The following is a 13,227-nucleotide window of genomic DNA, read 5'->3' as shown; positions in this document are numbered from 1 at the left end:
AGAAGCGTCAGTGCAGTCAGACAGTATAGCTGACTGCGGCTGTATCTCGCTCTGAGCCTTGTCTTTTTGTTTCCTCCAGACCAGGCTCTTATCGGCCTGCCATGGATTTCCCCTGACGTTTCTGTTGAATAACGTGTCCTGTTTGAATCCTTTGTGAGTGATTGTTGTTGGAAGAAGAGCCAGCCCCCCCCCCCCTTCTCTCTCTCTTCCTGTGTGGCTGGCAGCGAGATTAGACGCCATAAATACACTCGGCAGGACTAAGAGCGACTGATTGTGTGTGTGTGTGTGCGCGTGTGTGTGTGTGTGTGTGCGTGCACTGCGTGTGCATGCGTGTGTGTGTGTCTGTGTATGTGTGTGTCCATCCTGAAACCTTCCTAAATCAACCACCTGTTGGCACTACATGCATATTGCCTGGAAACTAGGAAACTGAAAATATCTATAGACATTCCTCTCTCTCTCTCTCTCTCTCTCTCTCTCTCTCTCTCTCTCTCTCTCTCTCAGTCTCTCCCTCCCTCTTGCTCTCTCTCTCTCTCTCAACTCTGTCTTTGTCATTTTGAGTACATTGAATGGATTTTTTTAGGCCTCAATAACTGCACCCCCTAGGGCTGATGGTATGTGCGTGCGTGCAATCCAAATGAGTATTGATGAATAGTGCCTGTCCCAGATGCCCTGCGTGTGCTATTGGATTCAGTGTAAGGATTGTATAGACTGCTTTGATATGATTTGTTACAGGGCTACAGTTTGTCTGTGTGTGTGTGTGTGTGTGTGTGTGTGTGTGTGTGTGTGTGTGTGTGTGTGTGTGTGTGTGTGTGTGTGTGTGTGAGTGACTGGTGAGGTGAGAGAGACAGTTACGGTGTGCTGGTTTCCTGGACGGGCTGTGAGAGCGTACCGGCAGCCAGCCAGTAGCAGATTGATTCTGACGTTGGCCATATGCAAGACAGGCACTTAAGAAGCACATTAGCGCCCATTAAGTGTTGTTTATTTCCTTGACCGCTGCTGTGTGTGTGTGTGTGTGTGTGTCTGTGTGTGTGTGTGTGTGTGTGTGTGTGTGTTCGTGTGTGTGTGTGTCCGTGTGTACTTGGCTCACGACAACAGGGACTTAATGCTTAGTACTGTTGTAAATGACCTTGCTGAGCCTTACTGGTTGGAGCTGCTGAGCATAGCGGAGGCAAGCCGAGCTCTGTTGGCAGCATCAAGCTTTTTGCTAAATCTTCAATCGGCTAAACTGCATTCCTGCTGCTATTCTGCAGCACGTTTTCTATGACGTTTTGTAATGTTCTTTGGCCAGTGGCAGCACAATGCATGCATTGGTTAAATATTTGCTTTTCTCCCTATGTTATGATACACTACATTAACTATTTTGCCTTGTGTCTCTCTGTGTTACCCCCCCCCCCCCCCCCCATGGTCCCTCTCAGCTCCAGAGCCTCAGCCACAATGTGATCTTCACCCTGGACTCGCTGCTGAAGGGTGACCTGAAAGGCGTGAAAGGGGTGAGATTTACCATAAAGCCATTTCTCTCATCCCCCCTCTCTCCCTCTCTTCCTTCCTGGCCCCCATGGGATGTCCCAGCCCCGTCAGCACATCTCCATTCATCTCTCGACTTGTCTGTGTGTGCGTGCGTGTGTGTGTGTGTGTGTGCGTGCGTGTGTGTGCGCGCGCGCATGTGTGTGTGTGTGTGTGTGTGTGTGTGCGCGCGTGTGTGTGTGTGTCAAACAGAGATAGAGCGACTAGAGAGATGGGGAAGTAGAAGTCTGTCTCTGTTTAAAAGATCACACTGTAAATCTTGGGGGAGTAAACAGTGTCCTTGTGTTGTGCTTGAGGCGAGCGCAGCAAATAAATGGGTCGTGAACCCATGAGGCTCGGGGAACAGGGAGGGGCGTGGCCACTCGCTGGCCGTCCAGAGCATAAATCGTGAGCAGTGTATGTGAGTTCTTTCCCGGGCCTCTGATAGAGAGATTCAGCTCTGGACCCATGGTGACCTCTAGGTGACCTCTCTGTAGTTTACTGACGCTTGTCCTCCCTCTTTTTTGCAGGACATAAAGAAGCCCTTTGACAAAGCGTGGAAAGACTATGAAGCCAAGTTGTAAGTGGATCATTACTGTGTGCTATTGGAATTCTGTATAATTGTACCATGTATGTTTTTCCAGTTCATTATAGCCTACTGCAAGGATTCCCAAACTTTTCAGCCCCCGACCCCCAAAATAATGGTGCAATGGCTCGCGACCCCCACCATCTTTCAATATTTAATTTTTTATTTTTCAATAATCTTGATGACTAAACGGCTAAAAGTAATCTCATGTGTAAGAAATGACTGTTCTACATTGAGGAAGTTTGAAGTAAAAATGTAAATAATTAACTAGTTGGTTTTGGATTTATTTAGCTTCAAGAGTGCATTTTTGTTCTTGTGTGACCCTCAACACAGGCTTTGAGAATCCCGGGCCACTTACTGATACTTATGCTTAAATTAACCCACTCATATTCTGATTTATTTCAAGAAAAACATTTGGGATAGTGGAAATTCTAATTGGCTGGTAAGTTTAAAATCTTGCAGCCATATTGGCAGGTGGTCAAAAAAGTTAATTTCAAGCCCTGCAGGGAGAGCGGTGGTGACATAGGAGTGAGTGAGAAAAGGATCAAATATTGGTGGTTAAGACTGAATAATGACATCACAACTGTTCATTTAAAATGAGTTATTCCTCTAAATCTGGTTTCAAATGTCCCGGCGCCATTCGTCCCCCAGCCCTCTGCCCTCAGCAAAATGGGGCCCTTGGGTAAAAGTAATTAGGGACCCCTGCCATACACAAAGCACACTGCTGCACTACACAGAACTACACACATTAACTCATTGAGTGCCAGCCACTTTTGGAGAACGGACGCTCCCAGTGCCAGAGTTTCAGAGCGTTTTCAGTGATTTCTCGAGGCCCACAGAATATTGTGTGATATGACTATGTAAACACCGAACACGCCCAAAGAACGATGAGAGTCTATTGTATCATCAGCAAAAAAAAGTTTATTGATATCATTTTCCGTTCTTTAGTTATCAGCCGGAGAAGATAGGTTAATTTCAGCAAAAACAGACGTTTCAGACTAGAAGCTGAGATAATCAGCCTTTTGTGAAATGAAACATTTCAAGCACATCACTGACTCTGAAGCTAATATTTTCTGATGTAGTGACACCTCAAAAATTATTTCCTTCAATAAAAGAGCGAAAAGGAATTTTGTTTGGCAAAATAATATTTTTTTTTTAGCTGCAACCAGCAGCTGCGCAGACCCTACACTTTCTTGCTGGTCTTGATTTACTGCTGGTGGGCATCAAATATTCTAGCTTGTGTTTGCCAACCAATCTGTCCATCGAGCCTGCTGTCTGGGTCTGTCTGGGTCGGTGTTGTATGCTGCCCTGCGTGCCCCACCCCCCTCGACTGCAAACCCGTCCTCCGTGGGTGTGTCTCTGGTGCCTCTGGTGGCTCTGTGCTGCGTTTGCTCTGCACTGAAAACCCAGCTTTTTCACAGCGTTCCGCGTGTATTTGTCACCGGCTCCCAGCGCTTCCAACTGAGAATAATAACAACTCCACAACTAATCATGTGGAGGAGCTATGCAGCGGAGACGGAGGGGCTCAATTGTGGCAGCAGATTGGCTGCTGCAGGCACAGCTAACGTTATGCTTCATGCATATCGATGCATACCGATGCGGTTTCCGTGTCCCCACGGCTGCTTCTCTGTTTTTTTCCTCACCTTTATCTAATCTGGAGAGCACTGTCGCCACCTAATGGGTCCGTAAAATAGCTTTTACACATTCAACATCCACCATACTTTCACAGGAGATGCATCTGACTTTGATCCACGTCCCACCGTCAAAAAACGCAATTGACGACAATCGTCGTCATTGGCACTCTACGTTACTATTCGAATTGACGACGATTGTCGTCATTGGCACTCAATGAGTTAATAAGGCCATATGAACAAAAAAAAATGACGGAATCATGGAATTTGGTGATAAAGATCAACAGTACATGGGGGGAATGTTGCAGAATTGTCCATAATTTGTCTGAAATTGATCAAATTAGACGTACCGTAAAACTGCCAATAAGGGCCCGGGCGTTTATTATGCTAAATCGAGTCTGACCCCAGGCGGTTAAAGGAGACCAGGCGGCAATTGGAGTCAGGCGGTTATTTCTTTATTGTACGAAATTGACCCAAGCGATTATTAGTTTTTGCACAGAATTTCTGGTCAGCAAAAACGGAAAGTATCAAATTGCTTATTTAAACCAGTGAGATAGTACACACAAGAGGGTAGGTACAGGCAGTTTTGATTTTTAAACATGCCTAGTATTGTACTGCCTAGTATTGCCTTCATCACCATCATCATCATCCAACTACCAGTACTAGGGATGGGCGCGAGTACTCGGGTACTCGGGTACTCGTTCATAACGTCAGTACTCGAGTAACGTTTCCGCTGTCCGGGTACTCGCCCCACCCCCCACCCCTTTAAAAATGGTCTAAATCTACGCATGCATCGTTATGTGGATCTGGCAGCATGAACTGCACGGGCGTCAAGTCAGCCAGAATGTACAAGTACAGTACGTCATCCGCTTTGTTGATTTCAAAATAAAAGGCTTATTGTAACGCAAGTTGTAACCTTATTTATTTTGAGTAATGCATTACAGCCATAGTTTCACGCCATATAACATCACAACGAGTATTTTGATACAAGGTTTGCTGCTTCGTTCGTTGAAATACCCTTTTCTCCTCCAACGTGCATAAATAAGCTATTTACTTTTGTTTAAGTAACATTATTTTGAAAGTTTTAACCGGAAGTTTTCCAGCTCATCCCGAAAATGGTGGCTGAAGATATGCTCCCGAAGGAGACAGATGCACGCTTCTTCATAGCGCACGCCCGATAAAACTCATTCAAAACTTTGCAGTAGTTTACTGACTACACTGTCGTTTCCCATAACGTTAGTCACAAGAAATGTGGAGAAAGAATCGCTTTTTGGGAGACAATCGTTTCATGGTGATCACTATTTAGCTGCAGCTGTAACGTTAATCACACTGGTCAGTGGTCAGTTTTCACTTTTTGGCAGAACACCGGACCTTGTAATCCGTGGATTTACGTTAGTGTAAGTAAAATGGATGATACTGGACAATGGACATGTATTGGAATTGAGCCTTCGCTTGTTTCACAACAATATTGTCCGCTCCGAAGCGCTAATGCCATCCATCCAACCATCGGAGATGCTGTCTGAGGTAGGCTTTAGACGTTAGCTGAGCGTCACCTCACCTAATATCACAGTCAGTCAGTCCCTCTCCTCACATGCTCCAGGTAACGCTTTCTCCATGCAAAAATGCAAACGTTATGTGTGAACAGCCCCACACACAGCAGATTACCCCTGCTCCGTCATTACCATAGTAATCACACAGACGCCCCCCCCCCGCGCGAGTACTCGAGTATTCGTTCATAATAGAAGGAGAGTACTCGAGTATTTAAATTGCTTAAAATGCCCATCCCTAACCAGTACGTTACAGTATCAGTTCATTGCTCTCCTCTTAATCCCTCTGCCAAACAGCCATACTGTAGTAATCCAGGAAATATAAAGTAGAATCCAGCAGCAGGAATAAAGAGGGAAGCGCTTGGTTTGGATGCAAGTAAAAACCGAGTGCTTTATTGCACACTCTGCACTCACTCTGACAACACAACATTCATTCCAACTTCCCGGTTTAAATACCGGTAACAGCGTCCCCCCTGACGTCACCGCGTCGGCGCGCGGGCCATCTGGGTAGTGTAGTGAATTAGACTGTCAATCTCCTTAGTGTGCGCAGTCGCCACAATACCATATTTTAAACAAGTAACATTAGCCTACCGCTCACACATTCAGTTGTTTGTGTTTCATTAGTCTCACTGGCCAGCCCATGGCCAGCCTCCTCTCCCTTCCGTGAGTAGGGAGGGGACACTGACCAGCGAGACTAGTGTTTCATTGGAAAGTCATAGCAACGTCATTGTAGAACGCACGCTAACGTTAGCTACCAAACTAACGCTAACGAAACAGCACTGCAGCACTACTAGACAAACAAGCAGACTTACCAAATACGTAGACGCCAAGACAAGTTTCCAAAACATGCCCGAATAAAATATAAAACTGTCTGACAGGGGGAGAAAGAGCATGACTGACTTCCGTCTGACTTCTTCCAAAACACACGTCATTACCGTAAGTGACTGAATTCAGTCAACACAAAAACATACCGTAGGCCTAATGGGGGAGAAAAAACATATTTATTCTAATAACCACTCCCGGCTGTTAATAGAAGACCGGCGCTTATGTGCAAAATTGAGTTTGACCCCCTGCGGTTATTGGAGACTCGGCGGCAATTGGGGAGAGGGCCCCTATTAGAAGTTTTACGGTAATTATAGTAACCTACTGTAAATGATTTAATTATTGTAAAATAGAGAAATAATTCAGTTTTCAATTGTGGTATTTTTGGTCTTTTGAGAGGGGCGTCGGTCTTGCGTGGGACCCTCACGTCACCTCACAACTTGGTTTTCACTTTGAGAAACATGTCGAAGAAGCTGCCTAAGAGAGCCAACTCGTCAAAAAAACAAAGAAATATCGATCCTAACCCTTACATAAAACAAAGGGAAAAATAGAATGGAATTTGGAAAATAAAAATGAAATAAAAACAGATTTCACATGGCTCTGACTGTCCTCTCCTCTGTGCCAGTACAAAGATCGAGAAGGAGAAGAGAGAGCATGCCAAGCAGCACGGGATGATCCGCACGGAGATCACCGGGGCCGAGATCGCAGAGGAGATGGAGAAGGAGCGGCGGCTCTTCCAGCTCCAGATGTGTGAGGTTGGTGCAGTGACTTTGCACTGATAATCACACACTTTTGTTGTTTCAGGCTGTAAAAATGACTTATTGCGCTACAATTTTGTGTAATTTGGCGTTGTCGTTTCATGTTTTAAATTTCACTGTTTTATGTTTGTCAGTTGTTTAATGCTTTTATTATCCGTGCTGCCTCTTGGCTATGACTCCCTTGCGAAAGATAAATTATTTCTGTAACTGAAAGACCATAAGTTAGATTCCTGCAAACAGCCTCGTAGTGTGCTGGAGTAAGATGTTGAAGCTGTTCTCTAATTGAAAGTCACTCTGGATAACAGCATCAGATAAATGCCTAAAATGTAACTTTATAATGTAATTGTAATTTAATGCAAGTAATGACTTATTGCTATAGTAATGAAAAGGATTCAGTCTCATTTACTAGTTGCTTTGAAACTGTGGTGGAGGTGGAGTTAAATTTCATTTTCTCAGCCAAATTGCATAAACACAAGACTACAATTGGTGGTTACAATGAATGACTGTCAGTGGATATGACTAATAATACAACAGAAATGTCAATAGCGCTGATGAGTGTCAGTTAGCTATTGAGCAGCTAATCAGTCATACTACAGTCATACTATTTGTGATTTATTTATGTGCCTCCAAGGCAAAATTCCCATATGAGACACTGGTCTTGTAAACTTGTTTGTGTTGGAAGATGTCTGTTGTGACACTGTATGACCTCTCTTTGGCATAATTGCTCACAGGCTGTACATAAAGAAGTTTGGGGGAGTGAGAATGAAGTTTAACAGCAGTGTGATAGTGTGTGCCTCAAAGCTGTTAGAGCTGAACATGATTCACTCTGCTCTGCTGTGCCAAAAAACCCTCTAGTGGTGGGTGTTGACGCCTACTCCTCGTTGGCTATTTTATCCTGATTTTTTTTTTTAACTCAAATTACATAATGGACCGATACACACATGACCTTATCTCTACTCAGTAGGGATTTAATGGATGTACTCACAAGCCTCACACAGGACAGGAGCACAAATCTAATCTAATCTATATTATATAATCTATCTATATGTAATGCAAGGAGACGTTCCCCTGCTATTGAGAACTGTCATCTCCTGCTGGCTGGCTGTTGTGCTGCTAGTCGACTCGTCAGAATTATTCCGTAGAAAACTCACTGCAGTTCTGTTGAACCCTGACGAGCTGACATGTGCTCTTATTAGAGTGACTCAGAGGTATTTCCTTTTTCATCTTGGTTGTAGCTACTCAGTCCACTATAGTCCAGCAGAGTGCTGTACAGAAAACAAGAGACAGAAAAAAGTTATACCGTCACCCTCTTAAAATAATGGCCTAAGTCACTTTTTCAAATTTTTCAGAAAACAGAAAAAACTGAACCAAATACAGAATATATGATATTTATTCATCATTCCACAATTTCTTTTTATGACAATAGATGACTATTGACATACAAATAACTGTCTGTCAATTATGTAGCATCAAACGATTAGATGACTGATTAGATGACTTAGGCCGATTTACGAACATGCCATTGTGACTTAGGCAAAGAAAAACTGACTTAGGCCTGACTTACGGTTGCATTTTATGTCAAGCGTGTGACTTAGGCCGTTTTATTTTTGCCTAAGTCACGTGGGCCTCTATCTTCCGACAGGCGCTATCCCTAAATAGTGCTTTGCGCACTGTTTGCGTGTGCCTTAAGGCACGGAGTCACGGACAATAGCATTCCGCCTTGCGCCGTCCGCCAGGTGTTCTGCCAAGTTTTGCTCCCCCGCCGAGCAGCAAAAAAAAACATCCCCACCTCACGGGAGCTACTTGTCATGATTTATACAGAAATGTTTTGAAACTGTTTCAAAGTGATATAATTGTCTGGTAGACGTGACCTCCCTGATTTCTAAGTTAAAACAGCCCCGAAATATGTTGGGGATGCAATTCTCGGCGGGCATGCGGAAACGTTCACGGCACGTGTCGCAAGCGCAAATTAGAGCCGTGCCAATTCTGCCAAAAATCATCTGCACCCCAAAATCCCTGCGCAAACGGGATTTGGGCGGTCTTAACTACCAGAATTATTCACAGGCGTGGCCAAGCAAGGCTGTGCATTACGTCAATAAAAACCAATCAGATTCCCGTCTCGCAATGGTTGTTTGCGCGAGGTTGCCTCGCCGAGGCATGCAATATGCTGTAATTCTCTCCATGCGTAATAGAGTGTACTCACTCGTGCAAGGACAGAGGGAGCTTATTGACAGATCGTCTGTGGTGCCAATGACCCTTCGGGTTATGAAGGTAAATAGCCTATGTCCACTGTCCCACAAGTTTTCTCAATTAATTTCCCTCTTTGCGATGTGATACAAGTTTCTCCGTGAGTTATAGTTGATTGCCTCACTGAATTATCTGCTAATACCCAATTTTAGCAGCATAATTTGATGTTTTGGCGTGGCGTGTTTTGGCGTGGCATGTTTTGGCGTGGCATATGACATATCCAAAAGGAATTCCACTTTCCACTGCGCAAATACCTCTCTGCGCTGGGAGCGCAGCCGTAATCTCCGTGCAGAGCGCCCAGCGCAGAGAGGTATTTGCGCGTAAGAGGTCCTTTTCAAAGCTCTTAGCGCAAAGTAATTGCGCGCTGCTGACGATAGGGTAACGCCATCTATCCCACATTTTAGCACTGAAACGCCTGCTTTGGCATGGGGCAGCCAATGCCCAGTACAATTATCACAGGCATGCGCTTGTGTCCGCCCCCAATTTGCATTGCGCACGGCGTTAAACGAGCGCAAACGCAAAATTAGCGCTTTTGGGAAGATAGAGGCCACGAGCTGACATGTGCTCTTATTAGAGTGACTCAGAGGTATTTCCTTTTTCATCTTGGTTGTAGCTACTCAGTCCACTATAGTCCAGCAGAGTGCTGTACAGAAAACAAGAGACAGAAAAAAGATATACCGTCACCCTCTTAAAATAATGGCCTAAGTCACTTTTTCAAATTTTTCAGAAAACAGAAAAAACTGAACCAAATACAGAATATATGATATTTATTCATCATTCCACAATTTCTTTTTATGACAATAGATGACTATTGACATACAAATAACTGTCTGTCAATTATGTAGCATCAAACGATTAGATGACTGATTAGATGACTTAGGCCGATTTACGAACATGCCATTGTGACTTAGGCAAAGAAAAACTGACTTAGGCCTGACTTACGGTTGCATTTTATGTCAAGCGTGTGACTTAGGCCGTTTCATTTTTGCCTAAGTCACGTGGGCCTCTATCTTCCGACAGGCGCTATCCCTAAATAGTGCTTTGCGCACTGTTTGCGTGTGCCTTAAGGCACGGAGTCACGGACAATAGCATTCCGCCTTGCGCCGTCCGCCAGGTGTTCTGCCAAGTTTTGCTCCCCCGCCGAGCAGCAAAAAAAAACATCCCCACCTCACGGGAGCTACTTGTCATGATTTATACAGAAATGTTTTGAAACTGTTTCAAAGTGATATAATTGTCTGGTAGACGTGACCTCCCTGATTTCTAAGTTAAAACAGCCCCGAAATATGTTGGGGATGCAATTCTCGGCGGGCATGCGGAAACGTTCACGGCACGTGTCGCAAGCGCAAATTAGAGCCATGCCAATTCTGCCAAAAATCATCTGCACCCCAAAATCCCTGCGCAAACGGGATTTGGGCGGTCTTAACTACCAGAATTATTCACAGGCGTGGCCAAGCAAGGCTGTGCATTACGTCAATAAAAACCAATCAGATTCCCATCTCGCAATGGTTGTTTGCGCGAGGTTGCCTCGCCGAGGCATGCAATATGCTGTAATTCTCTCCATGCGTAATAGAGTGTACTCACTCGTGCAAGGACAGAGGGAGCTTATTGACAGATCGTCTGTGGTGCCAATGACCCTTCGGGTTATGAAGGTAAATAGCCTATGTCCATTGTCCCACAAGTTTTCTCAATTAATTTCCCTCTTTGCGATGTGATACAAGTTTCTCCGTGAGTTATAGTTGATTGCCTCACTGAATTATCTGCTAATACCCAATTTTAGCAGCATAATTTGATGTTTTGGCGTGGCGTGTTTTGGCGTGGCATGTTTTGGCGTGGCATATGACATATCCAAAAGGAATTCCACTTTCCACTGCGCAAATACCTCTCTGCGCTGGGAGCGCAGCCGTAATCTCCGTGCAGAGCGCCCAACGCAGAGAGGTATTTGCGCGTAAGAGGTCCTTTTCAAAGCTCTTATCGCAAAGTAATTGCGCGCTGCTGACGATAGGGTAACGCCATCTATCCCACATTTTAGCACTGAAACGCCTGCTTTGGCATGGGGCAGCCAATGCCCAGTACAATTATCACAGGCATGCGCTTGTGTCCGCCCCCAATTTGCATTGCGCACGGCGTTAAACGAGCGCAAACGCAAAATTATCGCTTTTGGGAAGATAGAGGCCATCGTCTTGACTTAGGCAAAAATAAAACGGCCTAAGTCACACTCATGACATAGGCCATTGCACTACCAGGTTAACAGCATGATCTTTTCAATTAAGGACTTACGCCATTTTACCAGAGGTGGCCAGCATCATGAAGAGATGATTTAGGCAAAAATATCATTTTCCTCAAAAAGTGACTTAGGCCATTATTTTAAGAGGGTGACGATACATAGATATACTTTCTTGAAAGTGAATATGGGCCAGAAAGAAATGTCAGCAACTGACATAATCGTTACTGGTATTGATCCACAACTCAACCCTCCACAGATAAATGATGGTCAATTTTGTGCCATGTTCTACTTATTGCACCTTTAATACTTACACACCTTTTCTGTGAGGCGTTCTCTTAATATGACATTTTGTATTGTACTTTGTTTCATGCAATGGGCATATTTATGTGTTGTGTATTCATTAACTCATTCATGGCCAGTTTAGGACTGCCAATATTTAGCACAGGCCAAAGATTTTCATAATTGTTGGTCATCTTTCAAGACCCACAGTAAATTATCTATTAGCACCAAAGTGATTTGCAATACCTCAAAATGAAGATGTACGTCTCTGGGTTCACCAGGAAAAAAAAGTGAGCTTTTAGCATGTTCTGTACTCTACTTATAGCCATTTATATACACCCTGTTTTCACCCAAAAGGTCTCCCTGAGAAGATAAACAGGAGAAAAGGCAATTTTTGTAAAGGGCACAATCTCAGGCAGAACTCGCTCTCAATTCTTTTATTTTGAACTGTATTGACATCAGACATGTAAATATTATTCGTTATGACACAAATGACAAATATATATATATATATATATATATATATATATATACACATGAAGTGCTTTTTTTTTTTACATTCAACAATACAGTTTACTCAGTGTGAGTGAGTGTGCAGACAGACACACAGACAGACAGACAGACAGACAGACAGACACACCGACAGACAGACAGACAGACAGACACACACACACACACACACACACACACACACACACACACACGATCCCCCTTTTATCTTCGTTACGTTGTTTCCGGGTCTGAGTACTGCTGGCGTCTGCTGCTGTGACTGCCGCTTCTGCCTTGTTAGCTGTTCGTGTGTTTATTTTGTTTTGTTCTGGTCCACCCGTCCTCGTCCATGTCTCCCTGTCCTATCCTCCCTGCTATTTGATCGTTCCCGTTTTCCCCTCGGCTATTCAACACGTCCTCACCGCCCTCTGGATTACCCGTCAAACTGATCGATCATTTCCTCATTCCTCCGATGATCAAACACATCTCTGGATTACTTTCTCCCGTTTTCTCCCGGCTGGCACACAGGAAGGCGACCAGCTCGTGCAGCGCGCCGAGGGGCGTTTCAATGGCGTTTCTCCTGTCTGCACAAGGAAGCGTTTATCCGTTTTCTGTTTTTCCTCCTGCTCAATTTCAAAACAACAGCTGCGGTATGTGTTTGTTCACGTGTTGTCGGCTTGTCTTTTTAGATGCCAGGGACCTGATACCATGTCACAGGCTGGGGAAGTGTTTGAACTACGCGCTGCACTAATAAAAACAAAAACACGTCAAACACGTCATTGGCGGGGAGGCCTATTTCTGATAACACGTCAAAGACGTCTTTGGCGGTGAATGAGTTAAGTCTAGAAAGTTAACCTTGCAAGGTGCCTGGATTTGCGAGATCACAATCACGCAAGAAATCCATCTCACGGAGCTCCAAGCTATTGGTTTAACTCCGTCCCAGCAGTGCGCTGGACCAATCACACACCTGTGTTGTGGGACAGCTGTGTTGTGATACAGTCAGTGGTACAGTCAGCCTGGAAACAACAGTGGTGCAGCTGTGTTGTGGGACAGCAGTACAGTCAGCCTGGAAACAACAGTGGTGCAGCTGTGTTGTGGGACAGCTGTGTTGTGGGACAGCTGTGTTGTGGGACAGCGGTAC

General features: G+C 44.6%; 1 protein-coding gene across 1 annotated transcript in view; it reads left to right on the top strand.

Annotated features, from left to right (window-relative positions):
* The window catches only part of asap1b (ArfGAP with SH3 domain, ankyrin repeat and PH domain 1b), a 144,336-nt gene that overhangs the window by 66,195 nt on the left and 64,914 nt on the right, over positions 1–13,227 (top strand). Inside the window, exons 4-6 of the mRNA XM_083655321.1 lie at positions 1,416–1,490; positions 2,034–2,083; positions 6,715–6,844. Coding sequence (XP_083511447.1) covers positions 1,416–1,490; positions 2,034–2,083; positions 6,715–6,844 — 255 coding nt within the window. The remainder of the gene's footprint in view (positions 1–1,415; positions 1,491–2,033; positions 2,084–6,714; positions 6,845–13,227) is intronic.

This window comes from Poromitra crassiceps, assembly GCF_964638095.1.
Source record: "Poromitra crassiceps genome assembly, chromosome: 2".
In the NCBI taxonomy this organism is placed as follows: Eukaryota; Metazoa; Chordata; class Actinopteri; order Beryciformes; family Melamphaidae; genus Poromitra; species Poromitra crassiceps.
The sequence above is the reverse complement of the archived record's forward strand: the minus strand, read 5'-3'. Positions and strand labels throughout refer to the sequence as shown.